The sequence below is a fragment of the Necator americanus genome, chromosome V (genome assembly GCF_031761385.1).
Source record: "Necator americanus strain Aroian chromosome V, whole genome shotgun sequence".
Taxonomy (NCBI): Eukaryota; Metazoa; Nematoda; class Chromadorea; order Rhabditida; family Ancylostomatidae; genus Necator; species Necator americanus.
Genome location: NC_087375.1, coordinates 24829711 through 24854896, shown reverse-complemented (window position 1 = coordinate 24854896; position 25186 = coordinate 24829711). Strand labels below are relative to the sequence as shown.

The 25186-nt window shown below is 37.5% G+C and overlaps 4 protein-coding genes across 6 annotated transcripts; 1 reads left to right on the top strand and 3 right to left on the bottom strand.

The window, feature by feature from the left end:
• Positions 1-4366: 4366 nt before the first annotated feature.
• RB195_015088 (uncharacterized protein) lies at positions 4367-6390 on the top strand (the record flags this gene model as incomplete). The annotated part of the gene is made up of 5 exons (XM_064205623.1): positions 4367-4445; positions 4777-4876; positions 5452-5553; positions 6245-6322; positions 6378-6390. The coding sequence occupies 5 exons, from the start codon at positions 4367-4369 to the stop codon at positions 6388-6390; spliced, it is 372 nt and encodes a 123-aa protein (XP_064061504.1).
• Positions 6391-6486: 96 nt separating this feature from the next.
• RB195_015087 (uncharacterized protein) lies at positions 6487-11723 on the bottom strand (the record flags this gene model as incomplete). The annotated part of the gene is made up of 9 exons (XM_064205622.1): positions 6487-6530; positions 6714-6771; positions 9148-9216; positions 9301-9394; positions 10336-10421; positions 10825-10932; positions 11282-11349; positions 11404-11491; positions 11544-11723. The coding sequence occupies 9 exons, from the start codon at positions 11721-11723 to the stop codon at positions 6487-6489; spliced, it is 795 nt and encodes a 264-aa protein (XP_064061503.1).
• A 677-nt stretch (positions 11724-12400) lies between these two features.
• On the bottom strand, positions 12401-16564 carry RB195_015086 (uncharacterized protein; the record flags this gene model as incomplete). The annotated part of the gene is made up of 15 exons (XM_013445569.2): positions 12401-12463; positions 12930-13084; positions 13152-13218; positions 13285-13362; positions 13607-13702; positions 13820-13909; positions 13994-14094; positions 14157-14317; positions 14490-14583; positions 14664-14724; positions 14925-15065; positions 15154-15244; positions 15977-16122; positions 16199-16311; positions 16447-16564. The coding sequence occupies 15 exons, from the start codon at positions 16562-16564 to the stop codon at positions 12401-12403; spliced, it is 1575 nt and encodes a 524-aa protein (XP_013301023.2).
• Positions 16565-17314: 750 nt separating this feature from the next.
• Positions 17315-24619, bottom strand: RB195_015085 (uncharacterized protein; the record flags this gene model as incomplete). 3 transcript variants are annotated; one of them, XM_064205621.1, is made up of 16 exons in its annotated part: positions 17315-17390; positions 17451-17638; positions 18323-18483; positions 19129-19275; positions 19343-19419; positions 19480-19583; positions 19642-19712; positions 19765-19823; positions 20092-20136; positions 20707-20827; positions 20884-21031; positions 23350-23452; positions 23509-23606; positions 23698-23800; positions 24397-24470; positions 24533-24619. In XM_064205621.1, the coding sequence occupies 16 exons, from the start codon at positions 24617-24619 to the stop codon at positions 17315-17317; spliced, it is 1662 nt and encodes a 553-aa protein (XP_064061501.1). The 3 variants fall into 3 exon arrangements, with proteins under 3 accessions (XP_064061501.1, XP_013301022.2, XP_064061502.1); XM_064205620.1 differs by lacking the exons at positions 17315-17390; positions 17451-17638; positions 18323-18483; ... (3 more) ...; positions 19642-19712; positions 19765-19823 and having other exon boundaries at positions 20088-20136; XM_013445568.2 differs by lacking the exons at positions 20092-20136; positions 20707-20827; positions 20884-21031; ... (3 more) ...; positions 24397-24470; positions 24533-24619 and having other exon boundaries at positions 19642-19821.
• Between the last annotated feature and the right edge of the window lie 567 nt (positions 24620-25186).

The window sequence follows — 25186 nt, the reverse complement described above, 5'->3', positions numbered from 1 at the left end:
TTCTATCCAACGGAGCAAAATCTCGGCTTATAATGAATTTAAAAAAACTGTAGCAACCGAAAATTATTTTCTAATAATTAGGCTGTGAAGAGTTGAAATTTTCCAAAAAATCAATGCAGTTGTTCAGGATTCTAAATATGATAAGTTATTGTATTCATCTTTATTTTATATAAGGGCGTGGGCGTTATTTTGGAAAAAAATAAGAAATTGTTGAGTGAAATAGCTCGGGCTAGGTTTAAATTTTTAGTCTTTAAGATATCTGATCGTTCATTAGTCAGCTTTCTCAGTTATCTTTAGAATTCTCGAGCAAATCTGCACTAACTCTTGTCTCTTGCCTTATCTCAGTTCTATATATTATAATAAGTAAGGATTGGGAAGTAAATTTCTTGGTGGAGCAACTCTTTCTTGTTATGCGGGCGGCATTTTTGGAACACCGTAAGCAAATTAAGACAACTTAGTTTGAAACCCTTACATTGATTGCGCTTTTTGGGAGTCTTTTACTCTTCTGACTTCCCTAGATTCATATCTATCGAAACATATGATTTTTTGCAGTGTTTTCGATTTTTATACGTTACGTAGTCATTTCCTCTTTCATTACAAAAACGTCTCTACAATTTTCCAACAGTTTCTATGGCAATGATTAGAACACTGGAAATTCATGTATTTATCATAAAGAAAGATAAAGAAAAGCATATCGGTTCTTCCAGAAGTACAAAATCAACGGAGTCTCGCAAGAGCACTTTTTAAACTCATTATGCGCTGGTTTCATCTTGGATGCGTTATTTCGCTCTGCTTTCATGCACATTTTATGTCTTTTTCGAACAAAAAAAAAGGAAAATTCGAAAACTTCAAATTGTCGCAAAAAACTTAATTGTGATTATTTAAGTATGTGATTGACTTCCAATTTCTATCAAAATTATACTGTCTACATGTTATCTTTCGATTACTATTTCTTCGATAAGCACTCAGCAGAAGAGACATCTCCTCATATGAACAAGAGCTGGAGAAATTTTCCTCTTTTTTTCTAAAATTTCCTAAAACTGCTCCGAATTAAGACTGGCTGCGCGGCGATCGCTGAGGATGGAATTAGGGGGCAAGCGCGGGTATGCAACCTGTACCCAAATACAGTACTTTGATGTCACAGGACACAACATAAATTAAACATTGAGGAAGAATTTAGCACAAAGGACGAAAATGCTGAAAATGAAAACCACATGGTGTATTGAATGCTTTGTTCGCTAATGAGTTCTGTGCGACGCTTCACTCGTACCAAATGTGCCCTCGAGCTGTTTTCTTAGGAATTCTATTCTTTCAGAGGTGGCACGTGGACCCATTCAGTTCACACTGGGACACCGACACTTGGCTGGAGAGGGCATGCACATATGTGTCTGAAATTTTTTTTCCATCTGATCACAAGGGCGACGCTTGTACGATAACGCTATTTGGAGTTGTTTGCCATTATTTCTCCGTAATATCCCGACATAATCACATCCATTCAAACAGTTATCGATCCAATATCTTTGTAAAAGAAAGCAATTACCATAGTACAACACGGAAGGCGGCTGACTGCTACCTGTCGGATAATTACTCTTTCACTCCTTGGAATTTCTTATTCAGTTTGACTTTTTCACCATGAATACATCCCACATGTCCCTGGATTTTAACCTTTCAGCGTCGCCATTGTCTCGCTGTCATTTTCAAAAATGACTCGAAGAACCTAAATTGTGCGTTTTTCTTGCCGGACTTTCTGTGCAGCCCGTTTACCATCCAAACGAGAGTAGCCGAGCTTACTTTCTTATTTACAAATACATGCAAAAATCTATGTGATAAGGATTTCTTCTGGATTAGAAATGCATTCCGCTGATTGCCATCGTATCCACGACGTATAAATGAGCTCGTACGTAGTTATTTCCCCCACAGAATCTGCCACCACGCGACTGGAATCTATCCTTCTATTTTACCTTCTGGCATCCATGCAGATGAATCAGCTCATTTTGCTTTCGGGAATCCATTGCACCTCATTTTGCGGGAAGCCACTTATGAATAAGCAGATTGAAGGTTGTCACAGAAGCCAAGCTTTTTTCGCTGTCATCGGTAGATTAGTCGTACCGGCGCTTAGATTTTCCTTTCATTACAGCTCTTAAACAAGGGTAGGTGGTTTTTTTTTAATTTTTTTGAGCACTGAACATCTTTGGATGGTTATCGTCTTTGGGCAGTTGCAGAGAAAATTGCTCTCATAGTAGCCTCAAGGAGTCACAGTTGAGAAAATGATTGGGGTGGCTCGACATTCAGAGTTGATATATGTAGTACTGTAAATGGGTCATTATGTGACTGTATTCACCCAGCCCTCGTATAGAATAACAACGACACACTTTATTTCACGTTCTCTTTAGGAGAGAAATCTAGAAGCTGGAATTGCAGTTAATTTCCGATGAGTTTAAGTGTCCTTTTTATTTTTTTTTTCTTGGCACAAACAACTTTTTCCATGCTTCAGCTAAATTTTCGAAGCATCTGATCATTTTCATCTGTTCCAGAACTCAAGTTGGAATTTCTTTCTGTAAAACCGTGATTAATCTACTCTTGTCATCAAAAAATGGGACTTAAAGTCGCGTATGGCGGGAAAACATCATTTCTTTTTGTTTGAGCTTATGAAAAAATATTTCACGTCGCGATCCCAGAGCAGTTAGAGAATAAAGTAATCTGTTCATGAGTAAGATTTCCATAATTTTGGTCATTGAAATGATTTGAAGAACTCTCCAATGAAAAAATCCTGTGAAGAAAGGAGAACCATTAATGTCAACATGAGTAACACATTTTAAAACAAGCGTGTTTTTCAACTTCTTTTCAGCAGAAAGGACTGGACGTTTTCACTGGAAAGAAGTAGTTACATACTTAAAGCCAAAAGCGCTCCAATTTGAAGTAAAGTGACAGGTCTGGTTTTCCAAAGTTCTTCTCGCTGAAAAAAAATAGAAGCGCCCAAATTAAGTAGGCGGGTTTTCCATTGGAGGAAAAGACACACATTAGTAGCGTTTGTATATGCCTTGCCTTAATTCATTTCCGGAATATTCGCTTGGAAGTATTGTTTATTGGACCTAGATTGCATTCCTATTTCTCACTCATTAAGATCATTTGTTCTTAATTTTGCTGTTCGCAACTTAATCGAATTCATCGACTTTGTAGTTAGGATAAGAACGTCATGACTAGATGACAGTATACAACGATAACGTATTCGCTGCAAAGCCAGCAGCTAAGATTTCAAAAACATTTCATCAGGACATCACCAGAATTATTAAATTCTCCCTTATTACGTCATTTAGATGTGAGTCTAATATTTCACTATATACGTGTAGCCAAATGCTGTTTACAAATTTGTATTGAGGGAGAAAGTACTTCTTTCTCCGCAAAACCACTGCGCTTCTAACTTGACCCAATTATTCTAGGAAGTCAGGGATTGCGGAAAGAAAGAGCCATTATAGCAGCAACGACATTTCGCGTCCGAAGCCAAGAAGTGAATACAACTAATCCTGTGCAAAATGACGAGATTGCCGTTCGTGATTCGCTAAATTGAGAACTTTCTAAAATCTGTATGTTATAGTTCAGAGTTGTGAAGTTGAGAGCTCAAGTGAGAACCAACAGTTTTTTACTACCTTTCTGTGAAAAATGATTGTTTTACACATTTTCACTGCCAGTGTGACGGCGCCCTGGAATGCACTATCTGTACTAAAATGAGATATACTATACAAATGACAAGTATAGTATAGGATACGTCAACTACCGTATAGGATACGTCCACTACCGCACTAGATATGCTACAGAACAAAGAATGTGTGTAAGCGGATGAGCGGGTTGCATCCTCGATTTGGGCAGAGCGAGAGAAGTGAACGTTTATGTTGAAGTAGAGAAAGAGCTTGCTTTTCAGCAGTTGCGTCGCACTCGTTGAACGCGCGGACTACAGACACTCGATTGAGTTGAAATAGGTTAATTATCTATCATTTCCAGAAAAAAAAATGATCCCCTGAAATGATTCAACTTGTACTGAATTTGAATGAACATTGGTGCCCCTTTGTCCGTTATCGTTATTCAAGCTCGACTAATGATGCCGCAGGTCATTTTTTGCACCAGGTTCACATATTTCGCTCTTCGCCTACTTTTGCATGGATTTGTAATATTTCTCTTCTCTTCTCCAGGACAAAAAGTTGGAATAACATTAAGAATAGGTCACGAGATTGATTTTCTATTTGATGCTTTTCGGAAGAAGTCCTCGATTTCTGTTGCTTTCTCATCTCTCGTTCTCCGTTCCGTTTGTCATTTTCGTCCTCTTAAACCTGTCTGAGGAAAGAAAAAAATTCGAAATTTTAGCTTGAGTATGAATCGAACGGTCGTGGCTGCACTTCTGCTAACGTTTGCTGTCGCATACGCATTCCAGCCGGATGACCAGTTCCCAGGTAACGATTTAGAGTTGATTCAGTAATCTAGAAAAATTTGTTCACAATTTGCAGCACATACTTGAGTAGATTCAATGCTAGGTGATATTCTATGCGTTTCTAGCAGAAGATTCTACAAAAGAAATGTCCCTACTATAGAGTACCTGAGTGGCTTGGAAAACCTCTAAGTCTTCCATGAAAATTTCTCCTAATTTTTCGTGAAAATCCTTTCGACACTCACACAAACGAAAAAGGCGCTCCATTAAAAGTTTTTGAGTTGCAGTCGAAGATTTTGAAAGAATTCTCAGAACTGTTCAGTACGACATTAGGGTCAATAATTTTCTGACTTAAGGGATGGAGAAACGCAAGTCAGCATACATGCGTTTCGGTCGATCGGATCCCGAGCTCACCGATCAATTGATGATGGATAAGAGGAAGAGCGCCTACATGAGGTTCGTAAACTTCAAATTCCATGGGTCAAGAAATAGAAATCAATGAGGATAATTCCCGGAAGCTCGTAAAAGCTTCAGAATGCAAAACTCAAACTTAGTAAAACTTAAGTAGTGCCATACTAGTACATTAGGGGCAAAACAACATGAAGCGCGGGGCAGCTGTGAGAGGTTGTGCTCGAAGCGGCGCGGCGGAGCGTAGCGGTTAGGAGAACTGTTACTGGGACCATTTACCGCTGCAGGTTGCGATGGTTCCACATCGAATCCAACCGCCATCTCTACCGTACTGCATCGAGCGCAGCCGCTTACGCAACTGCTCCGCGTTTCATGTTGTTTTAACCCGAATAGTAATATAATTACCTGAAGCAAATACAATTCTGGGGACACTTAGTAGTGAATGTGATTTTTATCTGCGTACGCACCTGCATTTAACGCCCTGTAAACAAATCATTCTCACCAGAAAGACTCTCCAGAACAACTGTAACGCACGTTGAGCTCTGAGGACCAGTTCTCGCCTACTCAGGCAATTAATTCTTCCAACTGCCATCATCTGATTTTCTCAAATCGACTACTTCAAGGTTTGGAAAACGTTCGGAGGTCCCAGATGAGGAAAGCCTAGACATGGAGAAACGCAAATCAGCCTACATGCGTTTCGGGAAGAGAAAGAGCGCTTACATGAGGTATGTTCACAGAACATCTAAAAAATATCTAGAAACTAAAAAGAAACTACGTTCGTCATCGTCCATTTAACACGATGGCTACTCATTTTTCCGTAGCCTATGAAATAGCTATGAATCCAAACATCCACTTTCCTCATAAAAGGCTTGGGGTCTGAGAAGTGTGTGTGACCATACTCGGAATAACAAGAATGTGCATCCAAATTCAGTCATTTTTCATATTCATAACCAGTGAGGGATTAGTGAGATTGACTGGTATACTTCGCAACCCTGCACGCTTCAATAATCTGAACAGTTGGAAAACCATCTTTTTCGGTATCCGTATCGTAATCCGCCCCAGTGCTCACCAAGCCCTTCATCTCTCCGGGTTCGATAAATTGGTACCAGACCTGTCTAGGAGGATAAAAACACTGACTTGACATATTGGCTAGCCACCGCAAGAAATTGTGTAGCCCACTTATATGTTCGTAAACCTCAAACGATTCTGAACTGAAGTGAACGTGGGGGCGCATACCAAGCAGATTGTTTAACGACAGAAACTTTATCTTTTATCGTAAACATGTGACCTCTATGCAAATATCGAAGCCTTGTGTTAATTAACGAATCGTAATTCCTCTGTGGATATCGAAAATCTTCATAGATACTGCTTCTAGTTAGGAAATATTTAAACCAAACAATAATATACAAATTTTAGGTTCGGCAAGCGTTTCTCAGATTTCGACGATGACTCTGAACCGATGGATATGGAGAAGCGCAAGTCCGCTTACATGCGGTATGTTCTCGTATCTCTATTGCAATATCTAGGAAAATTATTCGAAATTTTTCAGATTCGGTCGCTAAATTCACTTCAACCTATCTATCCCAAGGTCGCGATGTGTATTAAAAAGAAACATCGATGCACTTTATTTACCGATCTCATAATAACATAATTAGTGATCATTTTGACAGAGCGGCCTTCGCTTTCATCACCTGGCGTTCCTCTGAAATATACAATTTACTAATGATGAATCGTTTACGGATTCGATACCAGTTATCATCATAATATCATGTGAATAAAACATTAAGTGAGTGTTAGTGCTGTCAGTACTGTGAATTGTTGGGCTGTGTAGTAAACATTTAGATGATTGTGGTATTTCCTAGCTTACAATAGCTGACAAACTAACTTTTCTTTTTGTACGCTTCGAACGTAGCTGAGATGTCAGACCCGGATCGAGGAGCAGGCTAAAAAAATCACAGAAAAAAAATATGAGAAATGGTTTTGCTTGGGAAATAAAAATGCAAAGATAAAAATGAAAACAGAAGAGCAAAAATAAAAACGTCCGTAAAAGCACAAAAAGTACCCCAAAGATAAAAAAGAAAACATTTAGGGGTGCTAAGGGGTTGTTGTTAAGAAGATTCCTTCAATCTAAAAGACAAGAACTAAAGGCGAATAGGATCTCTTGAGAACGAATTCTACATCTGCGAATTAAGAAAGGAAACAATTTCTGAGGGAAAGTCTTACACCTGCACATTATAGAAATTTTGTAACGGAAAGAAGAAGAAATGCACAAATTACATTTTGTGGACAACATAATATCTCGGACTAGAAAGACTAAAAATTGCCATCCAATAGCTGGTTAGTTCCAAAAAGAAAGTCTTGTATTTTTTGAAAGTTTCTGACGTAAATTGGAGCTCTTGTCACTTTACTTGGTCTTGCTGAACTGCACTCTCTTTGTCTATGTCGTTGTCTCCGCAGTCTTCAACAACCATCCGAGAGACTTAATACAGTAAAACACTCACTTAAAGCACATTATATATCTCAGAATATATGTTGAGAGAGTGGTCCGGGAATTGCCAAATTCACAACTAGGTACCGTGTAGGTCCCGAATCAGTCGTCGACTTAAAGGATTACCACCAAAACACGGTAACAAAGAAATTTCTGCCAACATACAAGAACTGAATAGAATTCAAAAACTATAGCAATTTCAACCAAACAGAAGCTACACAGTACTAAGGTTGTGCAATGCATGCAGGTCACTTTCCAAACGAATAGAATTATTACTTTGAATCACATGCTACTTAGCCCACATAGATCTACAATTATTTGCAGTCTTCAACAACCATCCGAGAGACTTAATACAGTAAAACACTCACTTAAAGCACATTATATATCTCAGAATATATGTTGAGAGAGTGGTCCGGGAATTGCCAAATTCACAACTAGGTACCGTGTAGGTCCCGAATCAGTCGTCGACTTAAAGGATTACCACCAAAACACGGTAACAAAGAAATTTCTGCCAACATACAAGAACTGAATAGAATTCAAAAACTATAGCAATTTCAACCAAACAGAAGCTACACAGTACTAAGGTTGTGCAATGCATGCAGGTCACTTTCCAAACGAATAGAATTATTACTTTGAATCACATGCTACTTAGCCCACATAGATCTACAATTATTTGCAGTCTTCAACAACCATCCGAGAGACTTAATACAGTAAAACACTCACTTAAAGCACATTATATATCTCAGAATATATGTTGAGAGAGTGGTCCGGGAATTGCCAAATTCACAACTAGGTACCGTGTAGGTCCCGAATCAGTCGTCGACTTAAAGGATTACCACCAAAACAAGTGGTGTAAGACAAAAAAGCTTCTCTACACGGAATTTGAAGAACATCAAAAATTAATACTTGAGGATAATGAGGAAAACATAGTAAATTTGAAAGAAAGAATGTTCCACATATTTTCATTGAAAGTGTATGATATTCCAAAAACTTTCCTCTAATTAGACTTAAAACAACATCTCTCGTTTTCTGTGGGAAATGTTCTGAAGCACGCGGAAAGAGGCCGACTACACGATCAAACAAGCCTGTTTCCCCTACAGGCCAGTGCTTCAGCAAATTCAAATTCTTATAAAATCTACGGCAGATCTCTCCCATTCTACACAACAAAATAAATGCGATCCAATTGTGATTATGACGAAATAAATTGCTATTATCTTTATCTCAATAATCCTACCCACACGCCACTCCTTCCATGAAACCGAGACCGCATTATAAAAACAAGATAATCTCACTTCGTGAACACAATTTCTTCGAAAAGGAAGAATACTATGCAGAAACCCGGAAAATCATTTAGAATTTTAAATAAATCGTCGAGAGCACTGCCTTTGCTCTAAAAAATCTGAATCTGACCAAGTATCCTTTTAGTTCCCGGAGAAACACGGAGACTCAGAAATCCAAACAAATGTGTAATACCTGCGGAAAATATTAGCATGTGAATAAAAAAAACAGAGAGAAAAGGCAAAGCTAAAATTCTTATAGCCATTCATTTGTACTGTGCAAATTTTACGTAAACAAATTTTTGAACACGTTCACCCTCTTCCTCATGTCCACACTGAAGGAAAAACCATTGCAAGAAATGGAAATGGGCATTTATCAAAATTGGGTCTTTTGAAGACTACTGTTATCCCTTTTGAAACGATATCAATTACAAATTATTCAGCAGCTTAAGTACAAAAAAATCGAAATTATTTTTTAGGCCCAGACAATTCTGTCTTGGGCTTATGACAATCTATGAAAATCAAAATTATTCAAATAAAAACCAAGCAATTACCGCGTTACTACGACTCTGTGACGTCGTTTCAGCTTTAACCGATAGTTTCGGACTGGAGGATCGTGATTTCTAAACGGAACATCATATCATTTAAACTCAGCAACTTCGCTTAGAAGCGTTCAAAAAAAAAAACAAAACAAAAAAAAAACAAACCGTTGAACCAACTCCTTTGCCAGTGCAATCTGTGCACAGAAAAATGAATCGAGGGTCGGCAGATTGCTGAGTAGTGACTTCTGGTTTGTGGCACCTGCAAATTTTATTAAAGCAACGGATGGAAAAATCCCATATGAATTTCAAATCAAGAAGAGCCATTTTTGTTAAGTGAAAATTACGACCGTCGCTTAAAAAATTGCATGACTAAGACATTGCGATGTTAACTACACTGAAGAAAATTCTCACAAGTAACTAAATTTTAGAATAAAGAGGAAATTTCTTAAAAGGACAATATTTGACAAAGGACACAACATTTGAAGAAACACAGACCAATCGTTTTCTAATTTTTTTAAGTTATAGGGTATAAATTGTGAATTGGGGTTAAAAAGTAGTGCATTGAAAAGAATAAGAATCATCCATGATAGGACATAAATCGAAAGCACTACGTACTCTCACCAAAGCTAAAGGCAATAAATGTTACCTGAGTACTTCGCAGAGAAAAAAAAACTGAAAAAAAAAACTTGTTCTAATCCAGTAAGGTGAACTAGAGATAAAAGTATCAACTCTATTTACCTCGTTCATGTGCCGGCGTCCTTATTTCTGCACTATTAACTAACTACATCGAACTGCCAGACGTTCCTGCTCTTCACTATACTGATGCAGACTGTCAATTTCCCGTTTCTGGCAGTATTACTTTCAGAAACTCAATTAACTAGTACAGTATATAGAATCCCGCAACAAATATCTGAACTGTGTCTATGCGCTTTCCGAATTCCCAATTTTTTCCCATCCCAGTCTCAAATCTAAAATTCTACAAGCTAAGAGATTACAGCACTCAAATTCCAGCGTGAATCCACCACATCACCACGCTGTCAAAGCATTGTTGAAAAGATTCACTCTCTATCTGCTAATTATAACAGGTAGTTGCACTTATGTGAAAGAGTCATCTCATCAATTTCAAAGACTGGTTCTTCCCCAGATTAAACACATACACATCTAGAAAAAACGATCTTAAAGAAACTATGAATACCGCACTTCTGATGGTATGAGGCACGGCATCCCTCACAAATGAACATTGGGTTCACATTGGTTGTCGACTTCTCACCGCACTTTTTACAAGGCTAAACAAATGATGTAAAGAAACGAAAAACATGCGTTTGTTAGTAAAGAAAATGTGCAAACTACAGTCTCTTAAAAAGGCTAGCACACAATATGTCGCATCCAAACTGAAGTTCTGCTGTCGAATTTTGATCCAGAGACCAAAGAAAACTTGGTTTTTTATATTGGGTTTTGCATCACGAGAATGTCTTGAAAGGTTCGTTTGAGAAAAGAGAGATGTGAAACGAAGTAACACAAAAACGAACTATGTTTATGATCGAAACTGTCCTTTGTGAGAAAATAATTTGGAAAGAAAACAAAAGAAAGAACACAGGTGTAAGACATATCTGGATAGATGGATACGTCCACGAGAAAATGTTGCAGTTAATTGTGAAAAGTATGAAAAAAAGATTTGATAATCTTTACCTTTTCATTCGTCTTCGCATCGTCCGAATCGGAGTCATCGGAGCGACGAGCACCGGGAAGAACCACTGGTCCTTTCCTCTTCTTTTCGGGAACTGGCGGTGGATCAACCTTGGAAAATATCAGGAGTAAGAAGAGTAAACTGTCATTTCCAATACCAACGAATTTTGTTTGAATTCTTCTTCCTGATAACCAGTGAACACTGTAGAATACCACCTGCTTTTACCACGAACGGCTACACACACGAATGATTGTAAGGATGTTCAAGGAGTCACTATTATTGAATTCCACCTGTGTTCTATATTCATTTACTGATATTCAGGTTTCTCGAGAAGCAATATGGATTTAAACAAATCAGCCACTAGTAAGTTTAAACTTTACTTTCCCATTTTAATTTCTGAAAAATCCTATTCTAAATTTCCAAGCTCTTTCTTTTAAATAAGTTGATTGAAACGCTTACTTTTGCTTTTGCCGCAACCCGCTTCTCGGCATTTGGCACCATATCCAAATGTATAATGCGTGGACGATCTGTACCAGCTTTTTTTGTGGCTGTAGGCCTACCATCAGTAGTAGAATTTCCACCTGAGGATGACGATGGCGTGTCCACTGGAGCTATCTCATCACCACTGTCCCAAAATTCGTCAGTAGGAGTGAGTTTTGCTGCGCTCACCTTAGCAAAACAAATATGACCTCCTTTAATAGTTGAAATCAGCTCAGCTTACCATTTTTACACATTCTCGCAGTTCTTTCACAGCGGTTGGTTCTTTAGACAACAAAAGTTTCGTGATCTTGCTGTAAAATCCTTCTCCGAATGGGCATGAACTGCTTGTCTTCTTCTTAGCACTACCAACTGACATTGATCCTACCATCAGTCTCACACTTCCACCAGTTGTTTCGGACATAAGCTGATCAAAAACTATCGAGGATTACTCTTAAATAATACGCCAAAAGAATTCAGTTAGTTCTCATCCTTCAAATACACATTGTTGACGGTACTTGCAAACCGCTATTTAAGTTACACTACATTTTATCTTGATAATCGTTTTACTCATGTTAGTATAATGTACAGAAAAAAAACATGCATATAGACATAAATATTCCGCGCAATGGTACAAAAGAGTCTTCGAGTGAAATACAGGAGAATTAACGGTACAGGGCATAGTACAAATACATACGACAAAAATCAAGGGAAATAGAAAATTTTAAACCGGCACAATGAAAATTATATGCTATGCCGCAAAGAAACGGAAACGCTTAGGAAATCCAAAAACGGCTTGTCATAAGTGCGATCATTGCAGTAAAACCAAAATGTGACTTCAGATAGGCAAGAAAACGTTGTAAGAGATTGTACAAAGATGAGATGTGTTATAAAGGGGCAGTAGCTTGCTTGAGCAAAACGATAAGCTACGAATTGCAAGAATAGGACCTTTCACAAGATTTAACATTAGATGAAAGTGAAATTTCGGACATCAAGAGAGTAAGTGCGTAGTATAAGTGAAGGGAGTAAGTGATAAGCGTAAAGTGTTTTTCTAATGCCTCGCAACAAATGTCCGAAAAAGATGTTGACAAAGGAAATATTTCAGTTAAAATCAAGCATTTTCTTTACCGAATCGACGTGTTCTCCGCATGCTGAGCGAGACATCTAAATCGAGATGAAATACAATACAAATATTAAGGAAATATCACAAGCATGCAGTGATACATTTCACACACATAAGAAAAAAACAGGAAATATGACTGAATATTCTCTGATGCTGAGGCTTTGAAAAATTTGTGAAGGGAAGGCTACATAACTCAATATTAAGTGTGAAAGAACCTAAAACTAGCTTGACACTTTTTTGTATATTTTAGATGTGTTATTTTAATATTTTCTCTAATTTAGATGTGAAAGAAAGGTAGTTAAACAACAGCAGAGGGTGAATGAAGAAAAGGAGACAAAGCCGACATAATTATACTTCTATAGCCGTTTAGTTTACAATAAAAAAGTTTCCTGACAAAACGTTTTCTTTCCTCATGATAGATGAAAATTTCGTGATTTTAACAGATCTCTTTATATACAATATAAATCACGTGCGACAAAAGCTTAATGCAGTCTTAACCAGAAATACCTGAGATCCCTTCGTCAACTCTTCTAAACGGCGAGCCATTGTATTCGGGGTATTGTTTTGGATCTCCCGAGCAATAGCAAGAAAATCGAGTTGCGGACAGCATGAACTCGAGTTGGGTGATGTGGGCCCCGAAGATGAGCCAGAAGTTCGGCCCGCTGATAATTAGAAAATGTGAGGACAACCAAACAAAAAAGACGGAAAGAAATACACTTAAATGCTCACTCAAATACGGATGTTCCAAGAGCTCGTTGACATCCGCTCTCTTATGTACATCTCGAACAAGGCAGCGCTGTAGATTAGAAGGAAAATTTGACGATATTCAAATTTACGAAGCAAAAACAGGTAACAAACACACCTTCATGACATCGATTAGAAGAGACTCGCAGCTATCAGGAAATTCAATCACATAATCAGGACTAAGAATGGCTGCCATCTAAATTTATATACATCGACTTATGCAGAAGCTAATCTTTATGGTTCACAGATAGCCTTTTTTGATGTTACTCCAAAAAATCTTCTATAGAACTGCTAAATGTACATAAATCTAACTTTCAGAACCGATTCAACGATTCAACTCAATATCAAAAATTACCTTCCCTTCTAACCCTTCTCATGTAACTCTCATCAAATAAAGAAAAGCTATCAAAAGGTAAATCGAACATAGCTACTAGGCTCACCTTCGCAGCTTGACTTTTCATCGGAAATGGCAGGTGACCGTACACAATGTTATAAAGAATGCAGCCTAACGACCAAACATCTGCTTTCAGCGGAATCTGAAAAGTGACAGTACAAAGCTAGTTTAAAAAAGTTCTGAAAGCTAAAAGTTCAATATATCATATAACTCAAATGATGAGATAACGTAAACCTAGTAAATTTATGCACAAATATACCTTGAATTTTCCATCACCATTTTCTCCTTGTAACACCTCAGGAGCCATATAACTGAGTGTACCCATCTGGCTCTCTTTAATAGCTGCAGTCTGCAACAACAATGAACTATCATGGAAACAAAAGAGACTATATGGACAGCGACAAGAGATAAATTCCTAATAAATAAATCTCACCATGTCGCTTGGAATTCCGGCAGCTATCCCAAAGTCGATCAATTTGAGACTTCCTTTCACAAGCAGAAAGTTGGCCGGCTTTAAATCGGAATGAACTATTTCTGCAGATATAAACATAAAGGAATCAGATGTGGTAATTAATGATAGGGTGACCTAATCGCACTTCTGTCGTGTATAACTTTCACACATCGAAGCATTTCATTCCAGTAATATTTCACAAAAGCGGAGTCGATTTCAGTTCGTCGAGTTTTCAAGAAGGTCGCCAAGTCAATGTCTCCTTTCTCCATGACTACGTACAAGGTATTTTCGGAATCGCGCAGCTCACTAAATACGATAATAACGAACATAAAAGATAAAAAAGTGAGTGGTTTAAGAAAACCACAAAAAAAAAAAAAGAAATAAACGACAGGATAAACAAGGAACAACAAGAAATAAGTAACACAAATAAAGAAATAATGTTCAAAACAAGAAGTACAATGGGGAAGTTAAAACTCACTATTCGATCATTTTGATCACATAAGGACTGCCTTGCAAATTTTTTAGCAATTCGATCTCATTCAAATAACACTGTCGCACTGCAGGGTCAACGCCTAAAATATAAACATAGGTTTTCTATGGAATCAAATGAACAAGCCAAGATTCAAATCCTGAGTTTGAACGAACAGCTCACCTAAATCAACCACTTTTAGAGCACACACTTCACTTCTGGTTTCGTCGAAAACTTCGTAAACCTGCGTCAATTAATAATTAGCTATTAATAAAAATAATTTTAAAAGAACTCAAATTCAGGAGAGACACTCAAAGGGTTTGTAGCCTCTAATTCAAATACAATATTCCTCATTCAAATAAAAGTAAGGAATGTTAGACTTATTCAACCTCTCCATATCAGATGAAAGTGAGAATACTCCTATTATTTTTTTTCAATACTCACTTGACTGCTTCCACCTTTACCCAACAAGTTTAGCCATAGGTAATTACGATTGTTTATGACCATATATTTGTTTTGAAGGGACGACGTGGAAGCCGATGGTCGAATTCGGTTCGCTAATAGAGGAGTCTCTGCACAATGAGACTAAAAAGGAAAGGAAGTGAAAAAATCAAGCAGACAATGTCGTTAACACTGTTTTGACTTTTAAAAAACCAGTGACAAGCTTTCTAACCGTTTTTGGTCCAGCGCTTTTACTTCTCGATTTTATATGATTGTCAGTTGGAGATCGGTGTTCAGGTTCGATAGTTCTAGACTTTCTGTCGCTAAAAAACTTGATTAAACTCGTTGGAATTCCTGATGAATGCAAGTTTTTAAATGCAGATAACAGATGTAAAAGTGGTGCAGGATCTTGTTTAACTTTAGTCTTCTTTTTATATTCTGTTGTACACATAAGTGAAAACAGTTGGTCCAGAAAGGACAGGAAATTACGTGTCCCATGGATTTTGTGGTCCGCTGGATAAAACACAGTTGTACAAGTTTCCCCAGTGCGCACAGTCGACGGTCCCACACCTTTCAGAACTAACTGATAGTTTCGTTCCCAAGAATGCTGATAAAATGGTATTTGTCTAAGAATCGGGTAAGAACACTGATTTGATAAATAATCCGCAAGCCACTGAAAAGGCGCGTTCATAAACCTTTGCGGATTCTGAACTGAAGTCACGTTGACGCATTCCAAAGAGATTGACCAATGCGACGCACTTTATCGTTCGTTCTTTACGCAAAACGTAATGAGATATTTCGTTTTAAAACAGCTCACTTAATAATAATTGCACATAATTGCACGTGGGGTGACATGCAATTCGCTTTCATCTCATCTGACTTAGTCTTAAACCCAGAGCTTCGTTTCTTTTTTGCGTTCTAATTAATTAGGAATCTCCTTCAATCACTTGTTCCATGAAGAAATAATATACTGCATGCCCCAAGACCACGACGTATGCTGCCCATTATATAAAATTAGTTACTTGTTAATATCAATACAAAAGCACAATATCTACCTTTCTCGTTCTACTCCTTTTTCCGGTATGGCTGAAAGCGAAGGCGTTTGTTTTGTTGCCCTTAGGGAACAGTTAATATGCACCTGAGAAGGGCTTTTGCCATGAGTGCAATCTGAAGAGCTACTACTCACGTTGTGGCGAACAACCTAGAACTTTACATTATCAGGTTCAGCAGCACGACGCATGGAAGATTCAATTCAGAAGTAGAGTTAAGTAACCCACCCTGAGACTATCGTTAATCTTGCTCATGTCAAACATTTCTCCTGCCGGAGCAGTCTTATTTTGCCTTGAGCTCATGGATGAAGAAAGCAAGCTGTTCTCCTTATTTCCCTCACCTGTAACCAATACTGAAGAAGCATTGGTGTTGCCACCGAACAAGCAAGAAGTTAAAAAAGGAAAAACTGCAAAAAAGGAATCCCTAGACTTTTAAACCTATTACGATTTTTAGATTAGAATGACAACAGTCTTACTTTGAGAAGTACGACTAGTTTCGTATGCATGCAAGCGTCTTTTGTTGCGGGCCTGCAGAGCTAGAATTCGCTGAGCTAAAGGAACTGGCTTAGAGCCAGCCCCCTCTTCTGTCGACATCGTCAATCTCCAGAAAAATGCTAAAGTATCAATATGAATGGAAAAGTGTTCCATAAAAAGCATTGTGTGGAAGCCAAATACAGAAAAAATGAAAACAAACAAAGTACATCGATAATCAATACAAATATCAGTGAATAACATTTACTTGGCAGGATTAACTTTTATTAACGCCGAAATCTACAACAGCGAAATCTAACAAGAACAGAAAGCGAATGAAGTAGGTAAACATTCTGGGGGAAAAACCAACGAAGTCTAGCGAAAAAAACTTCATCCAGCAGTCAACAACTTTGTAATCAATTAAAAAAAGAGAGAGTAGTGGTTTAGCAGCAAAATGTATATACTCTCAGGATCAAGATTCCCTGATTGTAAAGGAAGTTTGTGCAGGGAACGAACAGCCGAAGTCAAGAAGATTAAATGATGAAGAAAATAAAAACTAACAAGTTCAACTCTTGAAACCCGATAGTTTAGAAGACCAGGTGTAGGAGTCGGGACTTTGTTCACTACCTTCTAAGTGTCGGACCTCTTACTAAGGAATGAGTTGTAGTGAAGAAAGTAGTGGGTTGAGGATTTATCGGAAGTTGTCAGATTTTGCCTTGTCTAATTAAAATCCAAAACCACACAACGATCAATGCGGACTAAACACAGGGAATTGCTGAATTTATGGCTGCTACATTTAGAGAACATAAAATAATCATTTTTAAACAATAAAAACAAATCTCAGAAAATAACAAACACATATCTAATAACAAGTCAAACAATGGGAGGCTGCTCAGGATCATCTTCTCCTTCACTCTCGTTGAGTATTCTTTCTTTGTAGTCCATATACCTGTATGTATTGGTAAATTAATTTGAAATCTCACTTCAGCACGACAATAATTCACTTTACCTGTATTTTTTATTCAATGGTCCAGCTCTATGAAGTTGCCTCAGTAAGCGCTCTTCTAACAAATCTAAGGCGCTTCGAGATAACACTATAGTTTCGTATTTCATAAGAGAGAAACAATTCAGTCCATAAACTGGCATAGCTGTGAATGATGGAATTTGTTTGAGAGCAGTCGCTAGCCCACCAGTGATCTGTAAAGAACAGTAAATACTTATCTTGAAGTTATGTTATGCATTAGATCTAGTGGATGTGATATAGTTGGGTAATTGCGAGAGAATGTTCGGTATAGTTGTGCAAGCGTATGTGTTCGAAGCGGTGCGGTGGAACATAGCAGTTAGGATCGAGAGGGGACCTTTGCCAGCACCACCACTATTTGTTGCAGTTTGGGATAGTCTCAACTCGATCCTTACCACAAGCCCTACTGCACCGCTTCGAGCCCAGCCGCATACGCAATTGCATCGAGTTTCATGTCGTTTTGACTCGAGTACATAAGAGTTAATAAATTGTTGAGAAGGCACCCCCATTCATTGAAGAAAGGAGAACCCGAGAAGTGGTACCAGTGTTATGTTTCGTAGTCATAACTTTATTGTTCTCTAACCACCACCCTAAGTTCAAATTAATGTAATGGGTGTGTGATTACACAGCAGCTTAGATATATGATATTATATTATTATAATATATATATAATATGTAATGGTGTTTTTTCTTTTGCTTCCTTCTAGTAAAGCAATTATTTGTAAACACCCCATTTTATTTTTACTCTCTCATTTTACTTTCTTCTCTTCAAGAACTTGGAAAAGTTCCAGTAATGAAAAATGTCTCTCAATCTGATCACTTCATTCTAGTATAAATGAAAACAATTCCATGGAGATTACCTCATCGGTGTCATTCACAAAAAGTACGGAGTATCCCCAATTACGATGGTCCGCTAAGTCATGGAGATATTGGGCATCAGCTTCAGCAGGGAACTGGTCTAGTCTGTCGACTATTTGGAGGCAGTTTTGAGCGTGTTTCAAAGTTAATGCCACACACAGACCTTAAAGAAGGGAAAACAGAGTACAGAAACCAAAGAATAATGTTACATTATGTTAGGATGATCCTGCTGAAAACTCTTAACATAAACAATTGACAGTCTTCAATTGTTCTCACTTTATATAACTATTTTTTTGCTCTCGCCTTTATCTGGAATATCGGTACCCTTATCCTTGTAATAGTTTATTAGAACATTTGCTAATGACTCGAGTACTGGATCGATATCCAGTCAAGTCCTCACTGTTCAACTTTCATTTGAATCTATTTGAGAATAAAATTATGGAAGCTGTAAACCCTAGCAGAATGGAGAGACCAAAAACAGAAGCTTAGCAGAAGACCAAAAAAGAGCGATAAAAAGGAAAATAGTGAGTGACTGAAATACACTGAGAACTTAAAAACATTCGACATATAACCAAATCCCGTCATCCATTAAAAAGAGCATGAATTATGTGATCGATTTTTTTCCAGCTTCAGCAAAAACCCTATATTGAGGTTTGGAACAAGTATGCTGAAAGCTAGTCCAGCGGAATGAGCTTTCAAAACTAATCAATTCAGTGAGAGCCACACTCCAAAATTATGTAACTACGATGATTTTCACTTCATAAGAAAGTTCTAAGTTCCGTCAACTACAGGTATATTTTGCACCTACCCTTAATTCTGACTGCGTCGGGAAGAATGTAAAACCATGTCCGCGGGCCACGTACTCCGTTTGCAAAACCTCCGTGAATAAACTGTGGTGAGCGTATAGACCCAACATGCGCACGCCCAGTTTTCTTTTGAGGCCAGGGTTTTCGACCTGAATGTTTTGTTTTATAAATAAAACTCGTAGGTCGTGTCTTCAAAAAGAAAAAAAAAACTCAAACCTCCTCCCGGCATTTCAGCCCGAGTAAGTTGTTTCGTAAGCTGAACATTACGATAAACAGACTGCCACGTTATATTTCTGGAAGTATATCATGGCGTACTAGAATTTCAATACATAGTCAGATAATAGAAATCTTACCTATGCAAGATATCAAGCCGAGGAGGAACGCGAAAAATGTCGGGATGCAGATCTACTATACCTAACTTCCTATCTTCAATGGCATCAAAAGAAGACACCCATGCCTACGAGAACGAAAATTCATGAACAGAAATAAGTAATATGTAAGCACATATTAACAACCTGTGGTACTTCCACAAACGGACTTTTCGTCATCTTGGGAAGTTGTCTTGAACAAATTGCTGGATTCACATCTGTAGAACTTGGAACACCTCCAACACTCGTTGAAAGATTTGCCATACTGACTGTTACGCATCGCAAACAGGAGGTGGACGCTAACGATGGCAGCACCCTCCCCAGCATAACTGAATGCTCCTATGTGATAATGAAGAGATGAGAACGAATACTAATTAACTGTAATATGATAAGGAAAGTACCATGGAGAAGCACAAAACTAAGGCACTCATTCTTTACATTTTTCAAAGTAAATGGTTTCTGAAGATTAGAACATTTAAACATAAAAACATACTACAAAACATACTACTAAAACAAACAAAATATACATAACAACCTCGCACAACAATGAAACAATGTAATGTATCTATTGAAAACAATAACTATTGAGATATTTACGTCTTTCGTGCCTCCTTTCCTCGGATGATCGCCTCTTTGAACAACCTGGAAGTAAGAAAAAAACTAATTGAAGATTACTTACGATATGAGCGACGTGTCAGGTCAGCAGTTTCATAAATAAATACACATACATATATGTATTAGACGCAAGGAAATTGTGACGCTAATGAGTAGCTAAAATTCATGACAATGGGACAGATACTATCTCCAGATATCGAAAAGGCTTATCATAAGAAGTCGAAGACAAATAAGAAAGAAATTTCATGCTGACATCAGACGGGTCATTTCTGCACTACTCGTATGCTCTACTGTTGTAATGCATAATCACATCTATGGAAAACAAGTTCTAGAAAGGAAAGAAACCAGAGAACGGTTTGTCCTCTGTCACGGATGGAAAACTAGAGACGAGGAACAATCAGCATAAGAAATAGTTAACAGAAAATAGTAGATCAATGAAGACAAACCGTTCTTGTTTGAAAAATGGTTACTTTTGCGGTTTGAAGAGGAGAGGATCAAACGTGGAATTATAGAAACGTTAAACTTAATAAATTATGTATATAAAAAAAGCTGATACAAGATATGGAATACGAAAAACGATAAGAGGGAAATTAATACCTTAATAAATACTCGACACTTTGAGGAGTGTCATCGTTGGCTGGAACGAGGTAGGTGAGGTAAGCAGGATCTGAGTTGCTATCTACAACACCTACAGTAGGTATAGCCATTTTCGCAGCCTCTGAAAGACGGTAACAAAATGGACACAAAAAAAAATGCAACAGAAAATGTAACTACCAATAATAGCTGGGTGATTTACAGATAATGACGTCAAGGTATTCATGAAAATTATAGTGTCTGGAGGCCGAATACTAGCGCCGAAAAGCTGCCGCGTATTTGTAAGAGTTCCTTCTTGCCAGCGACGTATGTGAGAGTACTGGCCACACTGCAAAACTCTTCGTATATATTAGTTTCAAAACTTTTCAATTTCAGAAATATCACAAGTATTTGTGTTAGGGATAGGTAGCACCAGAACTTGGCTGATTCCGGATGAGGAACTCTACTGGCACGTAAGGAACACGTAGCGAAAGGCACTAATTCAAGAAGCATGTGTTTTAAAAGTTTTAAACAACAACCAGGAGCTTGTCTGGACGTCGCCGGTGAAGTTTGTTCACATTAGTGGAGAAATACGATCAAAGAGAAAGTGCGCATTCATGGATTTGGCAGGGGTGAACCCCAGAGAGGAGAGGAGATCTCGTCCAGCAATATTTCAAAATTATAAAATTTTCAAGAGTTCTTAATCAATCTAGAAAAGTTTGTTTTGAAGTTTTCGGTGCGGCTCAAACTTTCTTCAGCAGAACGAATAATCCTCCATTTGTATTTGCTATAATTCGAGAAGCACATGTTTTAAACAACAACCTGGTATTGATAGTATTTGATGTGAGTAGTCAGTTTCTAGCAATCGTACAATTTTTGCCGTGATGAAGCCAACGTTTTTTCTCAGTTTCTTGCCAAAAAATAAGAGGAACCTTCTAAGAGGTACTTTCAGATATTTCAGTATATTTGAACTCCCGTATATTAACTAACTACTAACTAGCTAGATTTTTCCATTAACAGTTAATTAGCCAGGTATTCTCAGTGAAATTGCCAGTTACGACTCCTCCACTTCCTCTCTGTGGATGGTATCTTGAAAAGAAATTAAAGAGGAGCATTTGAGGCTCTCAGCCCTTAAATGCAAAAAATACACATTCAATTGTGATGTATCCGTGGCCCCACATTAAATACGTTTATGTGATAAATTTGATACTCTGTTAATGCATAGCGTGATGTATGTACTGCTATAATCTTAAATTGTTTATGAAAAAAACTGCAGATGATAATAAGCATGATAATAATTAATGTAATGAATAACCTAAATGGGACCGTAGTGAAATTAACTGTCCTTTCCCTGATGTTATTCCCAAATTATTACTCTCAGGTCTTTCACTTTTGGTGCAATTTTTCAGCTAGAGAATCTTTCATCCTAAAGAAAACTGACAAGATAAAGTGAATTCTTCGTTTCAAAACTCCGGAGTAAGCAGAGAGCGGAAACCAAAAAATTTGTTTTAAAGACGGACTGAGGCCATGAGGCATAGTGTGTCTCATGGCCTCAGTCCGTCTTTAAGAGTGTCTTCTTGTCTAAAGAATGGAGTTTTTTGTTTCCAAGTTCATGGACTATCACGTTATATTTTTTATGAGAAAGTCCGCATTGATTTTCAATTCATTCTAGTAATCGTGATAATGATTTTTATGCTTTAATTTCCTCCTTAATTCCATATTATTTAGATTACTATATTAGATAAAGAAGGATACTATTCGATCTTATGTCCCAGCTAAACCGCAACCTGTGGAGTTACACTAAGACTTGGTCACATCAACGGGATTGCTTCCTATTAGGCCACCTCCTGAAACCTGATCACTGAGACTATACATACCAAATTCCTAAGAAATGCCTCGAAGTCGAGATTCAAGACGATCTCATGTAATGTACCCTAGATGTATATAGAATAAATGACGCAAAAAGTGCTCTCGTTTCAAGAGCAAGAGAGATTACTGATTACGGATCTCTAATCTTGAGATCGTTTCGGTCCAACGCTCCAAAGGGAGCGATCTGATAGTACACTAAAGAAAGTAGTATTAGATCTGCTTCTGAGTAAAGTAGTCATAATATCATGGTTTTCAAAGGTCTGTGTAAAAGATAAGGAATGATGCTTGGGTTTCTTAAGAAGCGCAGATACATTTATTGTTGAATTCGTGCATTGAAACACTTAAATGTGACTGACTGTGACTTAAATTGTACAAAAAATTTTCTTTTTTCTTGTTGCCTGTTTTTTTTTTTCAAATACAAAAGGAGGTGCTGAACAGATGTTTACAAACTGAAAAGATATAAGATGCAGAGAAATACATAAAAGAAAGTTTGAGCGGAGACAATCGCATATCCTCAAGAAAGAACCAGGAACACTTGTAGGAATGAACGAGTGTATGCCTAACGGTACAAATTTACTTTAGAAATTACGAATGCAGAATTTTCTTTTCCCATTGAAACAGCTCCTTCTTGCTGAAGTTTTCTCCACATGTCTACTACTCTTTACTAATTGCTACCTGATAGAAATCTATAAGAAATGATGTTTATCACGGCAGCTTATACGGTAAGGTGCAAAAAGAAAAGAGAGAAAAGTTAGAAAAACGACAGAGATCAAAAAGCAAAATATGAAATTGACCTACTTCTTCTGCTGTCTTTTCCACAGAAAACATAGTATCACGATTAGTGGTGACAAATAAAATCAAACCACCGCGCATCGCTACATGTGCCACGAAATTTAAAGCTCTGAACATTGAAAATAAAATTCAAATTATATTAGAATAGAAGAAAAATCAACACACCTCATAAGGTGAGATCGTGTTATATCCAGATCAAAAACACAAACGCCTAATCGCTCACCATAAAGAGCCCATTTCATGTTATTGTTCAACGTACCAATCTGCATAAAGAACTTTGTGGAGGAATGTGAGGTAATGTCGGAGCGTTAAATGAGAATGAAAAATGAAAAGATGATTAAATGAAAAGAATACCTTATGACCTAGGTGGAGACGTGCATTGAACATGTCAGATACCGTAACCAATGATTCCAGCTTAAACTTATCTTCCACGCGGAGAGTGTCTGAGATGTAATCGCTGGAAAAGATTAATATATATTTCAGATCACTGATCCATTTTGCAGCCACCGCAAGATCACAAAACAGTTATCATGTGAAAAAGATATTCGGTAAGTGGTTTATTGCAACAGACAGCAGTTGTCACAAAGAACTAGCTTGATACATGCATGAGCTCCTCGGATTTTCGAGATCTTCAACTTGAAAACAAACTCGTTCCACAATGATCAAACGAGAAACGCAAGTATAAATAATAATAATAATAATAAAAAACAGTACTGATACTAAATAGCAGTTGCAAACATCTTTTATGCACGATGAAGAAAAGTGTTCCCGTTACTTCATGAAAACATCTTCTTACCTTCCCTTTATTCCTAGTTTATTTGTTTATTATTTCTAGTTGAATATTTACTCTACGTTGACGACATAATTTGCACTTTAAAAAAGATTGTCTAAATCCTCATACATTGTACTCACAACACACCGCACTGCACATTTTACCAAAGGCGTCATAAAACATATCATCTCGAAGAAAGCGTCATAAAACATATCATCTCGAAGAAAGCAGCAATCTTGCCACTATCAAAGTGATTAACGGCAGCCTCGAAGTAAACTAACCTCAGAATTGAAGGTCTGACCGACGCCTTCTGAAGGATATCCTTCCCAGGAGTCATTGGAATTTGTGATTTTATCTGTAATACCAAATGAAACCAATACGACCGCATCCTAAATACTTGAAAATCGAAACAAGCACCTGCGAAGCAGAAGAACAAGCGCGCACAGACAAAGTGCACGGTACAGCTTGTTGACATGATCTTAACACTGGTAATCCCAGTCTCATCTGCAAAACCATCACAGATTCGAGGGAAGTGTAATTAAAATGTAAAAATGTACAACCTCAGTATGGAAACGATTCAACACGCTGGAAAAATCAAATTTCATACTTTATGAATATGTTATAACGAACAAAACACAAAACAATGCGATGTTCCTATTTTCACGAAAATAATATAACAATAAAAACATCAAAGAAGCACAGAAGAAAAAAAAACTACCGAATATAGTACATCTGTCATATTGGATACTCTCGAAGAGAAAAAAAATTGAGCATTGAACGTATGAATGAGAAAGGGAAGACTTTGCCTCATGTAAACCGAATGGATAAAATTGGTTAAGGATATTTCCTGCTACTTTTCGATAGAGTAATCAGGAAGAAATTAGTGGCCAATTTCAGCAAAAAAAAAGCGGCAGAAAATGAAGTAACTACCGGACTCGTCCAGTATTCTAAAAGCTTTCAGGTAAATAGCATCATGAAACGCGAAAGAAAAATACCGGGACTAAAGGGATGAACATGCGCGATACCTCGACGCACGAGTACTTGGTATGGGGCACCGGGTGTGAAAGGTTT